This window comes from Hypomesus nipponensis, chromosome 11, assembly GCF_054491055.1.
Source record: "Hypomesus nipponensis isolate SF chromosome 11, ASM5449105v1, whole genome shotgun sequence".
NCBI lineage: Eukaryota > Metazoa > Chordata > Actinopteri > Osmeriformes > Osmeridae > Hypomesus > Hypomesus nipponensis.
The window spans coordinates 3,865,334-3,885,585 of record NC_140371.1 but is presented as its reverse complement, the minus strand read 5'-3'; the positions used below and the strand labels follow the sequence as shown (position 1 = coordinate 3,885,585).

Here is a 20,252-nt window from a genome sequence, read left to right as displayed (position 1 = left end):
TTGAATACAACTGTATGCAGTTAGATTTAATTTGATACTTACCTGGCTCAATTCTGTAGGTTAAACTGTTCTGTAGACCTCCAGCAGTCATACCTCCACATTTTTATACAACCTTTTGTGTACAACCCACAATACATATTTATATATACTTTATATTTATAAAATATAATAATTCATTTCAGCATTGATGCTTCAGAAGAGGATGGCTCATTTGGGAGACTCATAAATGATGACCATAAAACACCCAATCTTAAAGTGAAGACTGCAAGTGAATGGTTTACCACACCTGTGCCTCTTCTCAATTCGAGATGTTGTAGCGGGTAAAGAGTTGACTTATTGTTATGGTAATGCAGAATGGCCATGGAGAACACAGGTGAGGAGTTTTTTTTAATACTTGATGCTAAATGGTTAACTTAATTTACTTAATTCCCTGTTCCAACACACGTGATTCAAATGATGCCTCCCAATTGTTTGAACCAGGTGTGTTGGAACAGGGAAATGACTAAAACATGCAGGCCAGGGTGCCCCGAGGACCAGGATTGAGAAACACTGGTTTAAACACTAGTCAAACAAAGTAACTTCAGAACATATAACATTTCAACTGATTTGGTAAAAGGTTATACATACATGCAATACATTTGCTGCCATACCACTACGCTATTTACGTTGCCATTTTCTTTTGTAGGCTGTAATGCGGGGGTCATGCAAATGACATGTTGACTGTATCCCTGTATTGTCTGTCATGATTTGTGGATTGTCTGGTGTGGTCTACTTATGTATTTGTACTGCAGAGTATAACGTACTGTACAGAAAACAAATTCCAGCCATGGTCGTATATTCAATTAATCAATCACTCTGCCAGCAGCAAATTGTGGCTTGTCAGAGGACGGTAAATGATGGAATTTGTGACAAAATCACAAATGGAAGTAACGTGGTCAATGATTCAAAAGGTGTTCTTCTTTATATTTCCTATGTGGCTGCTATTACAACATTTGGCAATTAGTTTGACCATTAGTTTAATTCATACACTGTTAACTACAGTTCATCTTCAAAAATGAATAGCAGTACTAAGTGGAATACAATTAAAATGAAATATACAATAAAGTAGAATATAAATTGTAAATTGGCAACTTATATTCTACTTTATTGTAGCCTATATTCTATTTTATTTTAATTGTATTCCACTTAGTACTGCTAGTTTATGTATCCTTAGTATAGTTAGACCACATATTTAAATTTAAGATTCCTATATGTTTACTGTATGCACCTTCCTGCCAAAGCAAATTCCTTGTCTGTGCAAACTTTCATGGCGAATAAAATCCCATTCTGATTCTGATTCAAAAGGTGTTCTTCTTCATATTTCCTATGTGGCTGCTATTACAACATTGGCAATCAGTTTGACCATTAGTTTAATTCATACACTGTTAACTACAGTTCTTCTTCAAAAATGAATAGACAATCATTACCGACATACAAAAAAGAGGGTCACAACGTTCACCTTTGGGGGATGACCTCACAGCACTGACTTCTGATGGTATCAGATCATCTAATTGTGGTTTGAGTTTCTTGGGAGGTGGGGGCCTTTCATCCCTCTCAGTTGTAGGAAGCGTCCTCCTTTGCTGATAGTTCTATCAAAAATTATCCAAAAAGAACTGTTAAACACTGAGTCGGTTGGTTCTTTGTGATGGCAATCTGTTGAACATATATTATTATTCACCATTATAAACTTAAATAGTTAATGCACTAATTTCTAAGCAAGTTTATAATGACGATTAGTAATATATGTTCAACAGACTGCCATCACAAAGAACCAACAGACTCATTGTTTAATCTAACAATTAGACCCATTTTGAAAGTAAGACTGTCATGGTTTAAATTTTTATATAAGTATATCTGACTGTTAGATTGTTTACATCACAGTAGATTTTCCATTCCCAATTATTAAGACCATGTGTCCACAATGATATGCACTATGAAAACACACTGTAATGACAACATGCACTGTCCCTTACAAGACACTGGATGTCAAAACTTTTTGAAAACTATCAAAAATAATAGTATTTTACTTTCTTTGACAGTAACTTACTGACAATACATACCATCAACTGCAGATGAACAGATTCCCTGCTGTACGCTGTCTGAGTGATTATCCTCCTCTTCACTGTCATGAACTTTTTCTGTTGAAGTCATACATAATACAGTTTATCGATGTGATAAAACAAAAGGTAACACACAGTAAACACCAAAAAATCTATCAAAAAACCCTAACAATAACCCACCGTCTGGATCTATGACAATTTCATCCAAGTTTTTGCCATGAAACTCAGCTAATCTTCCTTGCTCTAGAGCCATGAGAAGTTTGCTGATCTTGGCGAGTTGCAGGGTCTTCTCAGGTAGTCGATAGAACTCGCGATGGATTCATATGTCATGGCCAAGAAAGTTGTCCAGCTGGTCCTGCTCTGTGTCTGTCATTCAGCACTGTTGAAAGGGTTGCAGCATACTTTCTCAGTCTGGTAGATGTCAATGACTTGGGAGACTTTGCACCACACTCACTTGCATAGCTACGGATGCAGTCTGAACCTCGGAAATGTGTCATAGCTGCTGGTCTTGCAAACATGTAACTATTGTCTTTTAGAACCCCACAAGCTTCTCTTTGCTTGACAAGCAGTTCTAAAGCACTTGGCATTTTTGGAGTAAGGAGCATTGGTACTGGCCGACCACGTTTTCCCCTGACGATGATCCTTGCGAAGTGTCGGCAGATTTTTTTTTCCCACTTCAGAGAATGCCCAGTCCAAATCCTCATGTGTATCAGAGGCGTCTCTTGATGATAATGCCGATAGAGGCATGCATGACACCTCTCCTTCCCTGCGCCGGTTAAAGAGAATGATCTGGGTCAGACACACCTTTGCCAACTGCATCCAGTCGTTTGTAGATGGACTTTTGGTTAGTGAATTGAAGCTCTCCTCTTGCACTTGATTGAGATGCGCATGCATTTTTTGGACGTCTTCAGTAAAGGGCATGAGAGAGGGTTTGTTCCACTTTGCTTCCCTGATGTTCCTCAACGCCGTAGCTGAAATAATCTCATTCCACTTTTCCTTATGGACGTCTTGAAACTCACTGGCATCCCTAACAAGATCTTTGTCATTTGAGATTAAACCCTGAGCTTTTAAAAGTTTGCTTACTTTAACCAGAGAATGCCCAACTTTATTTCACTAGTGATGGATTAATGAACGTATCTGTTTCACTGTCATACCCACATGTAACCTGGACAGCTTTGACTGTCTTCATGTATTTCTTTGGATTTATGAGGTCTTTCATTGTTTTCATGGTGGTGACCTTCCTGGCCTTCTGAAGCAGCCTTCCCATTTCTCGCATCTTCTCACGTACAATCTGTTGATTCCTGGCTGACGTCCCACCTTTGTTTAACAAGTGCTGCCCAACTTCAATAATGACTGGGTCATTTTTTATTATATCCGTGACTGTGTTTGTAGTCATGGCACTGATAACTCAACACAGTTGTTTACTTATGTGTGAAGGCACTGGCCCTGTGTATGCACACATGGACTGAACACGGTTCTTTCCTGGTTTGGGTTTGTCTGATACAGGTTTAAGTGTACAATGACGTAAGTGCCGCCACAGGGCCTTTCTTGTAAAAAGTCCTTGGCAGTAAGCACAGTGCATGAAGTCCTTCCCGTTTGTTTCTTTACTTGGTCGTTTAAATGGAACTAGCTCCCCCTTTCCTGACTCCATAACACCAGCATTGTGAGCATAGTTTCCCTTGTTGCGTATATAATCTAACAGTTTCTTTCTTTCTTCGCAACCCTTTGGAAGGCTTAAGTCTTTAGCCACATCCATTATATTTTTGTGTGCGCTTTCTAGATGCCTTGCCATCTTGGCATAAGGCTTAGAGCAATGCAAGTGATAATGTATTTTGTCGTACACCCTGCTTGAAACTTTTTGGGGGCATGCATTGACAACTATATTCTCATTGATGTTCGGACTCAAACAGGTTTCCTCTTGTGCTCCAGATGTAAGGCTGGGCCTGTCAAGAGTGTTGTCTGATGTTGTAGAGTCACAGAGAGGGTCATTCAATCCCATTACGCCAGAGACACCCAGTGTGTCATCACGGTTGTGTGGTGTTTTAGTTCTTTTCAAGCTACAGTCGAATTCTTCACTGTCATAGGAGCTTTCTGGAATGTACTCATCGGTACTGTATGCTGAAGAAGAGAGTTCAGCAGAATTTGTGTCGTTCATCTAAAACAGTAAAATGGAATTGGGAATATGTGAGTTGAGACTATTTGATCAGTAAATCAACAAAACTAAATTGAAAATATCCTGATAAGTTATTTTAAGTTATTCTAATAAAAAAGATTTGTAAAAAAAAAAAAAAGACACAAAAGGTCTTCTTATAGAACACTATTCAAATTACACATTTTATAAAAAGCAGAGTCATCAATTTAACACTTGCTGATATCACAAAATCTAAACACTGTTTGGGGTAACACAGCAGCCCCCCCCCCCCCCCCCCCCCCCATTCAATTGATTGTGTAATACCTAGGAATTCATTCACTTAGTCTAGAAGACAAACATCTGCACCAACACTGATTTCATTGTGTGCCTGATCAGAATCGGAATCAGAATGGGATTTATTCGCCATGAAAGTTTGCACAGACAAGGAATTTGCTTTGGCAGGAAGGTGCATACAGTAAACATATAGGAATCTTAAATTTAAATATGTGGTCTAACTATACTATGGATACATAAACTAGCAATACTGAGTGGAACACAATTAAAATAAAATATACAATAAAGTACAATATAAGTTGCCAATTTACAATATAAAATACAAATATTACAGGAGTTGAGTGTAGTGCAAAAAGTAAAACGTTTATAAGGACATTCAGTCAGTGTGAGCTTTGGCCTTGTTGAGGAGGCCAACAGCGGAAGGGAAGTAACTGTTTGTATGGCGTGAGGTTTTGGTCCTGATGGACCGCAACCTTCTGCCAGAGGGGAGGGACTGAAACAGGGAATGTCCAGGGTGGGAGGAGTCAGCCACAATCTTCTTCGCCCGTCTCACGGTCCTTGAGGTGTGCAGGTCCTCGAGGGAAGGCAGATTGCAGCCAATCACTTTCTCTGCAGTGCGGATGATACGCTGCAGCCTGCTCTTGTCCTTGGCAGTGGCAGCAGCATACCAGGTGGTGATGGAGGAGGTGAGGATGGACTCAATGATGGCTGTGTAGAATTGCACCATCATTGTCTTTGGCAGGTTGAATTTCTTCAGCTGCCGCAGGAAGTACACCCTCTGATGTGCTTTCTTGGTGAGGGAGCTAATGTTCAGTTCCCACTTGAGGTCCTGGGAGAGGATAGTGCCCAGGAAGCGGAAGGACTCCACAGTGTTGACTGGGGAGTCACACAGGGTGATGGGGGTGAGTCACCCATCACTCAGTCATTGAGACACCATTTTTAGATTTCTTGAATAATATACATATCTTGAGTGCTTTATGTACCCATTAATCAACAGTGGTGGTTAACCTGCCATATGGACTTTAAAGTCTAGGAAAGTTTAGGCTATTTTTCGCTAGGTTCCTACAAACATGTCTTAATCTGCCAGACAAGTGGGTGCCCCTTCGTTCTTCTGGTGAGCAGTTTCACGAAACCTTCTTACCCGGCGTCATGGAGCCTAGCAGCTAAATACTTATTTAGCACTAGCGTTGCTACTGTATCCATGCCTGTGTTTGAGCTGTTGCGCTGTTATACGCAGCAAGTATCGTGTTGCGGTGTCGGAGGACTGATCGAAAAGTGCATCATACATTTAAGTAATTTAGCTAAGACTTCCATGTACAGTACGTAATGTCACATTAAATAATGTATTTAAACTCAAGCTTATATGGTGCGTTGCAGGAGCGATTCTAGGATCAGACCTTTAGGGGTGCTCAGCCCCCAATGAGAATGTGACATGAATACAGTGCCTTGCAAAAGTGCTAAACGTAAACCCCCTTGCTAATATAAATCCCTAATTTCACTGGATAGCAATTAATATATTTATGTATTATCATGCAAAATATTGAATTAAAAAACTAAGGATGTCCCTTTCTTCATGAACTACCAGCATCAAATGATAAAACAATATATTTAAGAAAATATTTAAAAGTATTAGGAGTGCTTGAGCACTCCTAAAAAGGATCTAAAATTGCCACTGAATTGTACCCTCTCCAGTTACATTAATAAATGCATTGCAGGTCAATATGAGGTGTGCCCCTTAATTTTCTGCTTGCGCTCCTAAAATGTTCAGTCAGGGGCTACTGTGCTCCTAGTAAAAAAAGTTAGTCTGGAGCCCTGCTTTGAAAAATGTCTTAGTTCTACGATATGGGGAGATACTGCTGCCGTCATTTTTACTTTGAATTTCGCGGGGATTACGCTTAGCTGGTGTAATGATGTCAGCTGCGCAAATGTCCAGTAATATCTCGATTTTAATTGGTCCATGTTTGATACGTAACATAGATGATTACTGGCATAACATTTTTACGTGCAAAGGCACAGCAGAGTTGTGCTTTTTGACGTACATGTTAAAGAATACAGGATCGAAGTGCTCATGCGCAACATGAGTTTTTCGTTGTCGTCCACAATGAATGAACAGTAAAAGTACTGCTTATTCTACCACTTTGTTTGCCTGGCTGCCAGCCCAACTTTGCCCCGCCCACAAAAAAAAAATTGTCGGGAAGTTGGGTCTGGAGGGGCTGTATTGGGGACAAAGTATATAAAACCAGGAGCTGGGCGGACCAATGAAATTGCCAAGGCGGGCTTTATACGATGATGGCCAGATGATCAACAGTAATGTAATCAACAACGTCACGAAAGAGCGCTTGTGTTGAATTTGTTTTCAATAAAAAACATATTACGTTGCTATGATTGGTTGTAGGTTATCCAATTGAGCGAAGAGGCATTAGTTTTACAAGTTCAGTTGAAACACGCCCCATAGACGGAGAGTTATCAGACTCATATTCTGACTAGAATTATGAGTATGACAACGTCAGGCTAGAATGAAACAGGTGGCTTGCTATCTTCATCAGGCTTGTATCTACAGTAGGCAGTCCTCCCTGATGTTTCTGGTGTAGTATGGGGTGAAATACAACATTGTGCACACTGCCAGTGAGCCAGCCTGACTGAGGGTAACGTCAAAAACAGTGTAACGGGGAAGCAGTCTCACTCAGATTGCCAGTTTAAACAAATCAGAAATAATCAGACCAGGTGGCTAAAAGCAGAATTCCCATATCTCTTGAAAGCTGCCCTGTTCGACATTTTAGATGTACAATTGACTGTAAAACTGTAAAATTATTAACTTTGTGACATGACGTGAATACATGGTTGCCGCTCGACAATGCGGTCTGTACCGGGCGACATTCTCACTCAAATTTCAAGACTTTCGTGACCCGAATCAAAGTTCTGATTTGACAGATCAATGGGTAATCGCTTTCTCTCTAAAGGCTGTTGTCTTCGAACCTTTTGGTCTTTTTAAATCTAACTATTTGTATCATCCGTGTGGTCCTTTTGCCATTTAAAATGCTATCCTTTCCCGGTTTTCAGCAGCCACATTGTGCGCGCATCCCGAATTTTTACAAATAATTGGTCTATTCAACTTTGGTAGTGTAACCCAGCTCTTTGTAAGTTTGTTTTAGATCGAATTGTATATGATCCTCTGGACAAAAAGATACGGACGCGGTCTCTTTTCATAACTTGTATTTTACCACTGCTCTTCTTGACATCGCTATTTGAACAGGCCTCACTGATTTCACTAATGCGTTCACCATCAAGCCTACGGCAATTCCCGAGGGACAAAACACCCTTGTCCGTTGTCACATAGAAAGGTCTGCTACAGTAGGCTATCCTCAGGATTTGCAAGTTAACTAAACCTATAGTATATCTAAAATAATTTTGTAGACAACAATGGATTCTACCACTAAATGAGTGACTTGGCTTTATTGGCTCGGTTGGGCACCAAGTTATTTATATTTTTCAAGTCCATTTCTGCTTGATTTCTGCTACCTGTCAAGTCCAATTGCAGTGTTTTTTTGGGGGTGTGTTAATTCACTTTGTTTTGTAAATAAACTAGCTTTTTTGTATAATGTAGAATAAATGGACATATCGTTTTTGTTATACCCACCTGTGTAAAATCCTTTAAGAACTGTGTGACAGGGAGGAGGAAAACGTTCAATGATATGGTGCATATTTTCTTAACTCCACTAAAGTGCCCACCTATTCACGTATTCATGAACGTTTTCTTATCAGGAATTCATTCTAGGCTAAGAACAAGGATTAATCCTAGCCTAAATTTAGGCTACCTTTTACCTTTGCACGTTTCTTTTCTTCCTTTCTTTTCTTCTTAAATTCCGCCCCGGATGGCTTTTGCCTCTTCATTATTTCGTTCTTCAACACAAACCCAGTCTACCCAAACGCCTCACTGTGCTAGCATGTCTGATGTGATAACACCAAGAAGTTACGTACCCCTTCTGTTTTCGATTTTTGGCTCATTTACTCTAATGTTAGATTCATTTTTTTTATGTCAAAATATTGGATGGAGATATAGAAGGGGGCGCCAAAAAACGACGCATTTTTTTTGCGCCCCCCTCTGAGTGGCGCCCTTGGCGACTGCCTATACCGCCTGTAGGAAAGACCACCCCTGAGGGTTAGGATCACAGTTTGTTGAACCCTCTACCTGGAATACCCCCCAGGTAGGTTAATATGGTAGTAGGCGTTAGGACATTAGTCAATAAGTATGTCCTCACACCCCAGAACCAGCAGGTAGTCCTATGGAGAAACCTGTCCATACGCCGCCCACCTATCAACTAAACACAAGATGATAAGGAGACAGCCTGGAGGTCGGAGGTCTCCAAGCCAGGTGTTCTACACAGGTGAGGACCATTCCAGGCAGCACCACCAGGTGAGTCAGGACTACAGCACCACACCCCACTAGGTGAGTCAAGACTGAGAACTACCATCAGGTGTGGGTCCTGCAGATGTCACCACCCAGGTCTCCTTCTGGACTCTGTGAAACCAGCCAGATAACCAACCAGTCAGATAATTTTGTAAAACTATTTTTCAGTTTTTCTCACTGGAATATAAAAATAAATACAAATGGAGAAAAACAAAGATGAGCACCAGGCTTCATGAACATGTGAGTAGGGATGTCATGTTAGAATGAGTCTCATAGCAGCACAAACCATTCAAATAGGACCAGTATTGCTCTTTATTTCACACAGGACAGAAGATCTAACGCATAACACACACAACTCCCTGCGTTAGCCTCAACACACACCTCATTAAAACACAAACACCTCTCACCGTCACACACACTTCCAAACTTACATCTGCTTTCATTGATACACACCACTTTAGTTCAACGTAACACTCTCACACACCCTGTGCTTCCCGAGTCGAACATGAACACTTCTCTTAGTACTGCTTTATTCACACACATTGTATGAATCGTGTCCCAGCCTTGACAAACAAAACACACACACACACACTATATACAATGTGTGTGTAAATACACACAAATACACATTCTTTCACATTCATGAACAGTCACACACGTAAACACAACCAGTCACATTATATCTTTACATAAAAGGGATGCAGCATCCCTTAGTGAGAAGCAGAACTAGAACACCTCCAGTCTAGCTTGTAGATAACCAGTCTGGATCTCCAAAATACCTCCACTCAGTCACTAAAACAAAAATAAATACATCCTGTAATATAATGTGAACTATTGCCTTTGGAACAGAAGGCTCTTTCCAACTAGGAGCTTTGCATGGAGAAAAGTGCACGTGTGGTCGGTGGTCAGTCAGATGGTTTTTGTAATCATTGTTGCCTCTTTCTGTTGTTATCATCACGGTGGTGTCTAGGAGAGTCTGAGAGGAAGGCAGGCAGAGGTGGAGCCTCCAGCCCAGACCCCCCCCTCACACACACACACACACTCTGGAGGAGAGGGTTCTCCAGGAGAGGAGAGGGTTCTCCAGGAGAGGAGAGGGTTCTCCAGGAGAGGGTTCTCCAGGGGAAGGTTCTTTAGGAAAGGGGTTCTACAGAGGAGGGTTCTACAGAGGAGAGGGTTTTCCAGGAGAGGAGAGGGTTCTCCAGGAGAGGAGAGGGTTCTCCAGGAGAGGGTTCTCCAGGGGAAGGTTGTTTAGGAAAGGGGTTCTACAGGAGAGGGTTGTCCAGGAGAGGACAGGTTCTCCAGGGATGAGAGGCTTCTCCAGGGAGGAGAGCGTTGTCCAGGAGAGGGGTTCTCTACGAGAGGAGGGGGGGGGTCCTCCCATCTACTCCATCTTGGACATCTCATACTTGGTGGTCATGATTTCCTGGATAGGAAACACAATATAAAACATGTAAAGGGTTTGCTCCGGTTCTATAAACACTGTTGGGCTCTTCATTCATGTGTCTATGGGTGATATGAAATAAACTCATGTTTATGTTAATCCAATAGGACTAGTCACTTACCTCATCAGAGTCCAGCAGGACTGGCAGAGCTCTACACATACACACACACACACACACACACACACACACACACACGAGGGGAGAGAGTAAGTATCTAGTAAAATCTGGTGATGAGCTGATTCCCATCAAACAATATGACAGTTCATGTGCTGCTGCTTACACGTCTGTCAGAGAGGTAGGAATGTTGTCTTCCACCCACTTCAAGTCTTCATCCTGGAGAAGGAGACACAGAGACAGGAGCTGATAGGTGTCAGTCACAGAGCTGCTGCTCCAGACAACAACAGACACATCTTCAAATATGACTCGATCTGGAACCTCTCAGTTAATTTCTGATATCAAAGGGACGTCATCAACGGGCACAGACCAAAATGCCTTTGAATGGATACAACTAATCAAAGCAAGAGAGAGACAGACAGCGAGAGAGAGATGTAGAGAGACACAGTGTGACAGAAAGATAGAGAGGAAGAGTGATAGACTGTGACAAAAAGAGAGAGAGCGCAAGAAAAAGAGAGAAAGACAGCACAAGAAAAAAAGAGGTAGAGAGACAGACAGCCAGCGAGAGAGAGAGCTAGAGGGACAGACAGTGTGTCAACAGTCAGGTGGAGGTCAGTGAGCTGCAGCTGTACTCACAGGGCCAGCTCCTGGGGCCGCAGGGGGGGGCTTGGCTGACCCGTTGGACTCATTCTTATTGGTGGCCCGCAGCTTGATCCCATCAGCTGAGGAGCCAAACAGACCATAATAACCCTAGAGCACAGGTAGCAGGAGTGCCAAGCCAGCTGAAGAGGTCTGGATCTGGTCATGATCATGTGTGTGTGTCAGCGTGCATGTATAAGCACACATGGGGTGAATAACAGGATCAGATTAGGGGTGGGGTCAGGTCAGAGGACACTATGTTGGGGTGGCGTCAGGGTTACCCATGTGGGGTCAGGGTTACCCATGTGGGGTCAGGGTTACCCATGTGGGGTCAAGGTTACCTATGTTAGCTGACACCAAGAACTCCTCTATCTCCTCATCGTCCGAGTCGTCCATCAGCGGAGTGAAAGCGTACCTGGGTGGGATCAGGGGGGTCAAGAGTCAAACTGTACCAGGGAGACACTGCAGTTCGGGCTGTTTGACTAGAGACTCGCAAATTAAAAAATACAGTTTTGGGGGGGGGGGGGTTTGTTTTCTTTACTTTATGTATAGCCCTTTTTACAAGCAAGTTCGCAGAGGGCATCTCAGTACTGTCCGATTATGTTCCAGCATCTCACCTTTGGTTGTTGGCGGACGGTCGCCATAGGAACATGATGACGAGAAGGATGATGGAGAAGAGGAACCTCCAGAAGGCATCATCCACCCACAGCTCCATCCAGTCCTGTCAACAGAAACATACCACATTCACCCTCCTATGAAAATCCTGCAGTAATCATCTTCATCATCAACCTCCAGCTTGGTCTGCCATACTCACAGACTGGCAGTCTGCTAGCCTGAACTTCTTAGTGGTCCACACCATGAAGATGATGGAAGCTGAGCAGGACAAACAACAACTTTATATCAGTGCTGCGTCATCATCACACCACTAGGTCAGCTGTCACCAGTCAGACACCTCTCATCTGTTTTGAATGTAATTATATTCATTCATTTAAAAAAAATATACCATCGGCTTAACAATTTCAGTGAAAAGTTGAATATTTGACGTCCTCCTTTTTTGTGCTTTTAAAGTCAGGATAGACACATTTTGCGAGCCTGGCAAATTGAGCTTGAGTTTGAAAGGATTTAAACCAAAACATTCCACCCCCACCCTTAAAAGCCACTCCCACAAAATACATGAACACGCTGCCTAATGACTACCGGGAGGTAGGCCGACAGACAAGTTGACAAGTTGTTATTATCACACGTCATAATTAGACCATGTCATTATACAGCTTGGAAAAAAGTGCTTGATGTGTTTTGGATTTGCCTCACAATCAGCACTTATAGGACTGCTCCATTTGTTACATTACAGTGGGAGTCACTAATCAACTTCACCCAATGATTCGACAGCATCGCCCCTTGTCTGGTAAAGACCATGGTTAGGATTAGGAGCGGAGCACATTACCCACCTAACACTGCGAAGATGAGCGTGTTGGTGAAGTGCCGGTAGAGCGACAGCTTGACCGGGTTCCTCCGCAGCTTCAGGGTCTTGATGGTCTGCGCCAGACTCACGAAGATGTGTCAGGTAGTCAAGGAAACAACTGACCCCAGACCAAATACTGTCTGGCCCCAGACCAAACACTGTCTGGCCCCAGACCAAACACTACACCAGGTGTCAGACCTCATGACACCATGCAGATGAAACCAGAGGGTTAGGGTTAAACAACAACGATGAATGTCATGCCAGGTTAGAAGATGTGCCTCTACTTTTGTCCCTCAGCAGCACCTGTAGGTTGGGGGTTGGAGCTGATAGAGGCAGACTAGATGCTGGAGGCAGACCCAAGATAGAAAGAGTGGAGGCTAGAAGCAGACCCAAATAGTGGCGGAGTAGAGGCAGGAGGTAGGCCCTAAATAAAAAGGGTAGAGGCTGGAGGCAGACCCAATATAGAAGCAGGGTGGAGGCTGGAGGCAGGAGTACAGGAACAGGAGAACCAAAGGATATCCACCAGCAGAGAGAGGAGTCAAGTAGAGCCAGGGGGATGCTGGCCAACAAGGCCAGGTCAGAGTCTTTAGCCTGAGAGACGAAAGGGGGAGAGGAGGAGGAAGAGGGAAAAGGGAGAGGACGAGGGAGGGAGATGGAGGGGGGAGAGGAGGAGGGAGAGGGAGGAGTAAAAGGGGGAAGAGAAGGGTGAGGACAGAGACAACACACCCATTCCCCACAGTAATTAGTCAACTTTCTTCCCCAAAGCAATGAGAGAATGTGGAGGTTCAGGCTGGACTGGCGTAGCATTCAGTGCATGTTAGTGTGCGTGTGTGTGTGAGAGAGACATGTCCGTTGGAAGGATATGAACCACACGCAGCAGGAGTCAAACACAGCTAAAACTATGGCTGTGATGAGGGCTGGTCCATTATCCCGACCCTTCAGCCAACACACACACACACACACAACCCATGAAATATTAAATTGGAACTGTAGAGACAAATAAACCTATTCTAAAAATATATAATTTAAAAGAAAAGGTGTAACTGTTTTCCCTTTCGTTTAATCTGCGCTTTCTTTTGGGTTGGTATTTTGCACACGACATGAGCACAATTGGCTGCAGAACTACAAACTCTGCCATAGCCTACTTTGTCGGTGTTATTAGTCAAAATGGCAAAGAAATCAGTGGTATTGCAGCATTTCATTAAAGTACATTTACATTTACTAAGTAGCGGGTGACTCTAAAAACGTTGAATGCAAACTCTGCCAAAAACGGTTTATTTTTCAAAGTTTGACGTCGAATATGATGTAGCCTACCACCTGAAAAACGTAAGTTGGTCTAGCCCTACTTCACACATGCTAACACGCGCTGGGTTGAAAAATGAATATGCCTATTATAAGAATCACATCCAAATCGAATGACATTATCTTCTCCGGCCAAGACAACAAAAACTTTCTCTGTTGCACCGTCCCCCACTCAGCTTCTACGTAACTTCGCGGGCTGCAAGTTCAGGCAGTGATAAGCGCGCTCTGATGATTTGCATGTTAAACAAACAATATTTTTTATTTGTAGTACATTGTAAGAGATACTAAATACCATTGGTATTTGATTACAACAGGACTGGTGATACGAGTCTTAATATTAGTGGCTATTAGCGGCTGAATCTGCAATGTACAGCAGCCATTGAGTCAGATCGCAAAAATGTTTGTACGTTTGTTTGTTTTTTAAAGCGTTTCAAAGTTCGATTAGTCAATTTTCAGACGATTTAGTCGAGTCATGGTCGACCAAAAAAAATCTTAGTCGGGGACAGCCCTTCTGTCTCAACTGACATGACAGGCTCAGTGAGGTGGCTCTCCTCACCCCAGTGATCCTCAGGACCCCTTCAATGCTGGCGAAGGCAAAGTACAGGACTCCTAGCCCCACCACTCTGTGCATAACTGTGCCTAGGCGTGGCCTGGTTCACGAAACAAACACACAAGGGAAAAAACAGCTATAAACCTAATTATTCTACACTGTTAACATTTTTTATAAATAAAAATATAAAACAATATTCTAGCGTATTTGTGAGAACAACAGTTATAACAACAATAATAACTAAAAGATATGAAGAGGTGGTGTAGGACCTACTTGACGATGCCATAGCCCAAACTGACGATGATGACCAGCAGTCTGGCCAGGGTCCTCTTCAGAGCAGACACCAGCTCAGCAAAGATCAGCAGGCCTGGGGCTGAGACCACACACACACACACACACACTAGCTCAGCAAAGATCAGCAAGTCAGTGTTTGTGTCTGAGCTGGTGTGTGTGTTGTCTGGTGGTTGAGTTTTTAGAGACAAACTGGGTTTCCCTGACATATCTCTTTACACAGATAATCCTAAAACAGTGAGGACAACAACAAAACAACCCCCCCCTTCCTTTTTCACACACACACACCAGAAACAGACACACAAGCCAAAACAAACAAGCTCAAACACACACTGCAAGGTTAGGAGACTCACAAGCAGCCCCCATGGAGTTGGTGTTCTCGTACTCGGCGCAGAACACAGCCTTCTCCACCATGCCCAGGAAGATAACCCCCGCGATCCAGAACTGGATCCTCAGCAGGTCCTTCCAGTAGCAGGCCGACCACAGCAGCCACAGCAGGCCCAGCAGGATGTACACCACACACATCACCATGTAGAACTGAGAACACACAGCACCATGTAGAACTGTGAACACACAGCACCATGTAGAACTGTGAACACACAGCACCATGTAGAACTGAGAACACACAGCACCATGTAGAACTGAGAACACACAGCACCATGTAGAACTGTGAACACACAGCACCATGTAGAACTGTGAACACACAGCACCATGTAGAACTGAGGAGGAAGTGTCTATAGGTGGCGTCTATAGTTTTCATACCAGGTTGTTGTTCCATAGAACGGTCCTGGCAGTAGTGAGTGTGTGCATGTGTATGGACGTGTGTGTGTTGTGCGTGTGTATGTGGGTAAATGTCAGCCACAGCAAACACCTCTGAAAGGCACAGACTCAGGTATGTGACACGTCTCTTGTCTAAATATTTGGCATCAGGGCTGTGGTTTCCCACAATGTCCTAATGGGCTCCCTGTTAGACACGCTAGATCCTGGTTAGACCGGTGAGGCCCCAGTCCGACCGGTGAGGCCCCAGTCCGACCGGTGAGGCCCCAGTCCGACCGGTGAGGCCCCAGTCCGACCGGTGAGGCCCCAGTCCGACCGGTGAGGCCCCAGTCCGACCGGTGAGGTCCCAGTCCGACCGGTGAGGTCCCAGTCCGACCGGTGAGGCCCCAGTCCGACCGGTGAGGCCCCAGTCCGACCGGTGAGGTCCCAGTCCAACCAGTGAGGTCCCAGTCCATGTTGTGTTGTTATGTTAAGGACCAACTTAGCGTCTTGGTTGAGAGACTCCTGATCTGGCCTCTCCATATGGCAGAGGTGTGTTTGGTTTGTTATACAGGGAGATGGGGTTTACTCACAATCATGAGAGGCCACTCAGTGACAGAGATGAAGCCGTGTGACCCCTTCATCACCACACTCACTGGGACACCAGAGAGGAGACAGACAGAAGGATATATCATTAGACAGTGAACCGCAAACAGTACCAGACAGTGTCTTAATTGTCGTCTAAATAAAACAGCAGAAGATAACGTTGAACATCAAAGCCCCCTTTCATCTTGGTATGTACGTACAGTATATGAATGTGATGCTACATTTCAACCCGCGTTTGGATCTAGCTCACACAGCATCAATACATACGTATAACATAATTAATATATAATTCAATTCACTGTATTGGTTCGGACGCAAATTCATAAATAAACCTAGATAAAAACTGATAATCAGCCTTAAATTCTATTCAATTCTCCCTGAGGTCCCTAAGGATAATCAGTGGATAGCAGGGTTTCCCGCAGCACTTTGCAGTTAAGGCAGCCGCCTTAACAACTCACACCTGCTGCCTTGACAACGTTGTAAAAAATGTAATAAATAACTAAGCTATTTTATTTTCTTATTACTGATATTCGCCGTGTTTTCTCCCTTTCATTCCAACGGCAGTTTCCCTTCTCGAGAGAACTTTGTTTTTGGAGGAGAACCACCAACCCCCCCCCCCCCCCCCCCCTCCCCCCTCCTCCATCAGTAAATCTCACCCTACCACCTTGACTAACGCATTTTCTGTGGGAAACCCTGGATAGCCTTGATAACCAGGCAGGCTGTGTGGGGCTGCTACCGGTCAGGTTCCAGCTTGCGGCGGGCCGATCGGAGGAGATCTTGACCACCAGCAGGTAGGGCCCGTCCCTCCAGGTGGTTGCTATGACGTCACTCTTGGCGGCCAGGCTGGTGTTCCTTAGAGGTGCAGAGCCACGCTGGTACTCCTCCATTGTCCACCTGGTGTAGTTCTGGTCCTGGAACAGACAGCATGAATAATACACAACACAAACACACAACAGCACAAACACACTTGCACGTTACAGAGAAGTATCTGATATGACACAGCAGGCTACACCCCCCACCCCAGTTTCCTACCGGTTCCACCCCCTCCGCATGTAGCACTAAGGGACGAGGTTCAGCCTTGGCTTTCTGGAACAAAAACACACAACACACAGTAAGCTAGCAGAGGGCTGACAAGACAGATAGCTAGCAGAGGGTTGACAAGACAGATAGCTAGCACAGGGCTGACAAGACACAGATAGCTAGCACAGGGTTGGACCAGACAGATAGCTTGCAGAGGGCTGACAAGACACATAGCTAGCACAGGACTGACAAGACACCGATAACTAGCACAGGGATGACAAGACAGATAGCTAGCACATGGCTGGCCCAGACCGATATCTAGCACAGGGATGACAAGACAGATAGCCAGCACAGGGCTGACAATACAGAGATTGCTAGCACAGGGCTGACAATACACAGATAGCTAGCACAGGGCTAGACCAGACAGATAGCTAGCAGAGGGCTGACAAGACAGATAGCTAGCACAGGACTGACAAGACACAGATAACTAGCACAGGGATGACAAGACAGATAGCTAGTACATGGCTGGACCAGACAGATATCTAGCACAGGGCTAACAAGACACAGATAGCTAGCACAGGGCTGGACCAGACAGATATCTAGCACAGGGCTAACAAGACAGAGATAGCTAGCACAGGGCTGGACCAGACAGATAGCTAGCAGAGGGATGACAAGACAGATAGCCAGTACAGGGCTGGACCAGACAGATAGCTAGCAGAGGGCTGACAAGACAGATAGCTAGCTCAGTCTGACAGACGGGTGATGCTGGGTTATCAAAGGCAGACAGACAGGTGATGCTGACAGACAGATTATGTTAGTTTATCACAGGCAGACAGACAGGTTTGTGTTGTGTTGCTTACGTTGAGCATGGGGAAGAAGCGCAGGCTGCTGTTGCAGGTGAGGGGCTGGTGCATGTGCAGGATGCCCTCTCCCTGCCCCAGGGGGTTGGGGTCCAGCCCCTCACCTCGGCTCAGGGGCGTCCTCTCATACATCTCCTGCAACACAACATGACGACGGCTTCAGCAAAACCAGATTTCTTAAGGGAAAGGTGGGCTGTATAGAAGGGCAATTATGGCTGCTATGTACGGCAACATCCCCTCCCTCAGGGCAAAGCATAACGTTTGTGACAAAGGGATCTGGAAACAAAGGCTACCACCACCACAATCATTACACACCCTTGAGGTAACCAAAGGTGACATCAGATGTGTTCTACTAACCTCTATGTTGTTGAACTCGTTGTGACAAGGATAAAACTTCAGATACCACTTAATGGTAAACGTCACTTTCTCTGGACAGCTGAATGACACAACTGGAAATAGAATATTAAAAATTAGCACGCACAAGCAAGATTCCTGAGACATGACGTGTGAGCAAGTAGTGTGTTTCTCCTCAAGTCTACAGCATGGCAGTACCTTTCAACTGGACATCTGTGTCTTTGTACATGGACTTTCTCAGCAGCAGTGGTTTTGTGGTCTGTGGAGAGAAGCTGAGTGTTTACATTGGCACTGCTGAGAGGGCAAGACAAGCCTGGCTGTCTAGTAGTCCAATCTCTCACCGGTACAAACTACACAGGCGTCTCTTTGAGAACTTGCTGTCTGCCTGTCTCACCTTACTTAGCAACAGGATATGGAACAGGGCAATGGCAGTTACCTCTGTGGAAAATGGGCACTTCAGCTAGTTGAATTAATATTTAATACGACTCTTCTTAGTTGCCTCGTGCCTGGTCGTTTGCAACAACATTGCCATGCTAATCTGAAACACCTATTCAACCTAACACCTAGTCCAGCTGACAAGTTAATAAACACCATGAATTTTCCTCGCATCTCGGTATCACATCGTATGTAAGGATGGAGCAATACTAGTACAGACAGTGACTGAGGAAGTGCGGTTTGGTCATGTTATCCACGACGTCTTAACTAGCTAACTAACTAGACTAGCTGTACAGCGACTTGCTTTGAGCAAGGGAACTACAATCTGTTTGCAACCCAGTTGCTAACAAGGGAGCAAAGATTGCTTGCTTGCATTTTATTTGTATTGTCAGCATGTCACTGGCACAGCTAGTCGAGTAGACAAGCTATACTCGAATATAAATCTGACGTTACGTTCTGATTGACAACAAAAACGTCAGCCTGCTAGCTAACTAAAAACATTGTCAGGGTGTTAGCTTTATTCCAGAAGATGCTAGCTAGATAGCTAACTGTTAGCCAGTTAGTTAGCACTAGCGAGGATAGAAGATTGCTTTGGATCTTGCATTGGACCGGAGCTGAACAAACGTTACTCACATTGACAATAGTCACACTCCATTGTCCGGTCTCGGGGGCTGCCATGACACCCCGGTTCTCAACGCTGAGTAAAATCCCAGAGACAAGCATGAGCCACGGTCTCAGGGTGCCAACACTGCAGCACCACGTCTGCATCTTGTCACGGACAGCCATGTTCTTACGTGCTGTGCAGATGTGTGGCTTCCTGCCTCTGATAGCCTGCCATGAACAAGCTCACCTGAGCCCAAGCGACGTCACATACCTGCGCAGGGTTTGCAAGTCCAAGAACATCTCCAGCCCAATGACAACCCAAAACCCGCCCAAAAGGAATTAAAATAAGTCCGTTTTTCCCCCTCCAATCAGAGACAACTGCATTCCAACAAAAAAGCCTTCAAATACATCTTGACCATTGCGTTGCATTTATATTCTACACTATACCCATAAAGAAACGATCCCATTTTTGTTTTTTTTATTTGTTCACAATCTAAAAATATACGTAATGTAGCCGACTGTTTGGGTTCATTTGAGATGGGGTCGTGTGGACAATAAACAAGGACACAAGCCCATCAATGCCTCGACCAAGACGGCACGGCACGTCTTCCTTTATTTTTCTCTCACTCTTCCAACCGTCAGAAACCACAACCCCCCCTGTCACAATAAAAGCCCACAAGAAAATACCTTACATACCTCCCCTCCTCCGAAAAGAAACGTCCCCGTTTCAAAAGGACAGACAGACAGACACGGCACAAAACCCAGGAACATAGGCAACACCATGCTGAGAACCTTCGACTTTAACCGAACCAGACCAAGGCCACCCCAATGCACACAAAGGACAACCCATGCTCCCCCAAATACACCAGAGATCACCGACACAACA

At 44.3% G+C, this 20,252-nt stretch overlaps 1 protein-coding gene and 1 long non-coding RNA gene across 3 annotated transcripts; both read right to left on the bottom strand.

Moving 5' to 3' along the window:
• Positions 1–1,491: 1,491 nt before the first annotated feature.
• On the bottom strand, positions 1,492–3,506 carry LOC146267739 (uncharacterized). Its single transcript, XR_014768881.1, has 3 exons — positions 2,280–3,506; positions 2,100–2,177; positions 1,492–1,628 (listed from the first exon to the last, which is right to left on the bottom strand). It is a non-coding gene; the product is annotated as an uncharacterized LOC146267739 (long non-coding RNA).
• A 5,714-nt stretch (positions 3,507–9,220) lies between these two features.
• tmem87b (transmembrane protein 87B) lies at positions 9,221–19,821 on the bottom strand. Of its 2 annotated transcripts, none has more exons than XM_084710012.1 (19): positions 19,397–19,821; positions 18,527–18,587; positions 18,332–18,423; positions 17,975–18,109; positions 17,127–17,180; positions 16,831–17,005; positions 16,082–16,143; positions 15,086–15,269; positions 14,715–14,814; positions 14,448–14,541; positions 13,455–13,525; positions 12,576–12,685; positions 11,942–12,000; positions 11,745–11,848; positions 11,469–11,542; positions 11,125–11,210; positions 10,655–10,707; positions 10,495–10,525; positions 9,221–10,355 (listed from the first exon to the last, which is right to left on the bottom strand). In XM_084710012.1, exons 1-19 carry the CDS (start codon positions 19,547–19,549, stop codon positions 10,314–10,316), a joined length of 1,740 nt encoding a protein of 579 aa, XP_084566138.1. In that variant the 5' UTR covers positions 19,550–19,821; the 3' UTR covers positions 9,221–10,313. The 2 variants fall into 2 exon arrangements, with proteins under 2 accessions (XP_084566138.1, XP_084566137.1); XM_084710011.1 differs by lacking the exon at positions 13,455–13,525 and adding an exon at positions 13,109–13,180 and having other exon boundaries at positions 12,576–12,684; positions 19,397–19,810.
• Positions 19,822–20,252: the final 431 nt, after the last annotated feature.

Bases quoted from the DNA above. Each gene is read 5' to 3' on its own strand.
- tmem87b (XM_084710012.1), bottom strand. From the start codon at position 19,549: ATGGCTGTCCGTGACAAGATGCAGACGTGGTGCTGCAGTGTTGGCACC. The intron at 15,270-16,081 runs GTGAGTAAACCC...GTGTGTTCTCAG, and splicing joins CTGAGTGGCCTCTCATGATT to TTCTACATGGTGATGTGTGT. The intron at 14,542-14,714 runs GTAGGTCCTACA...TTCGTGAACCAG, and splicing joins TTGGGCTATGGCATCGTCAA to GCCACGCCTAGGCACAGTTA.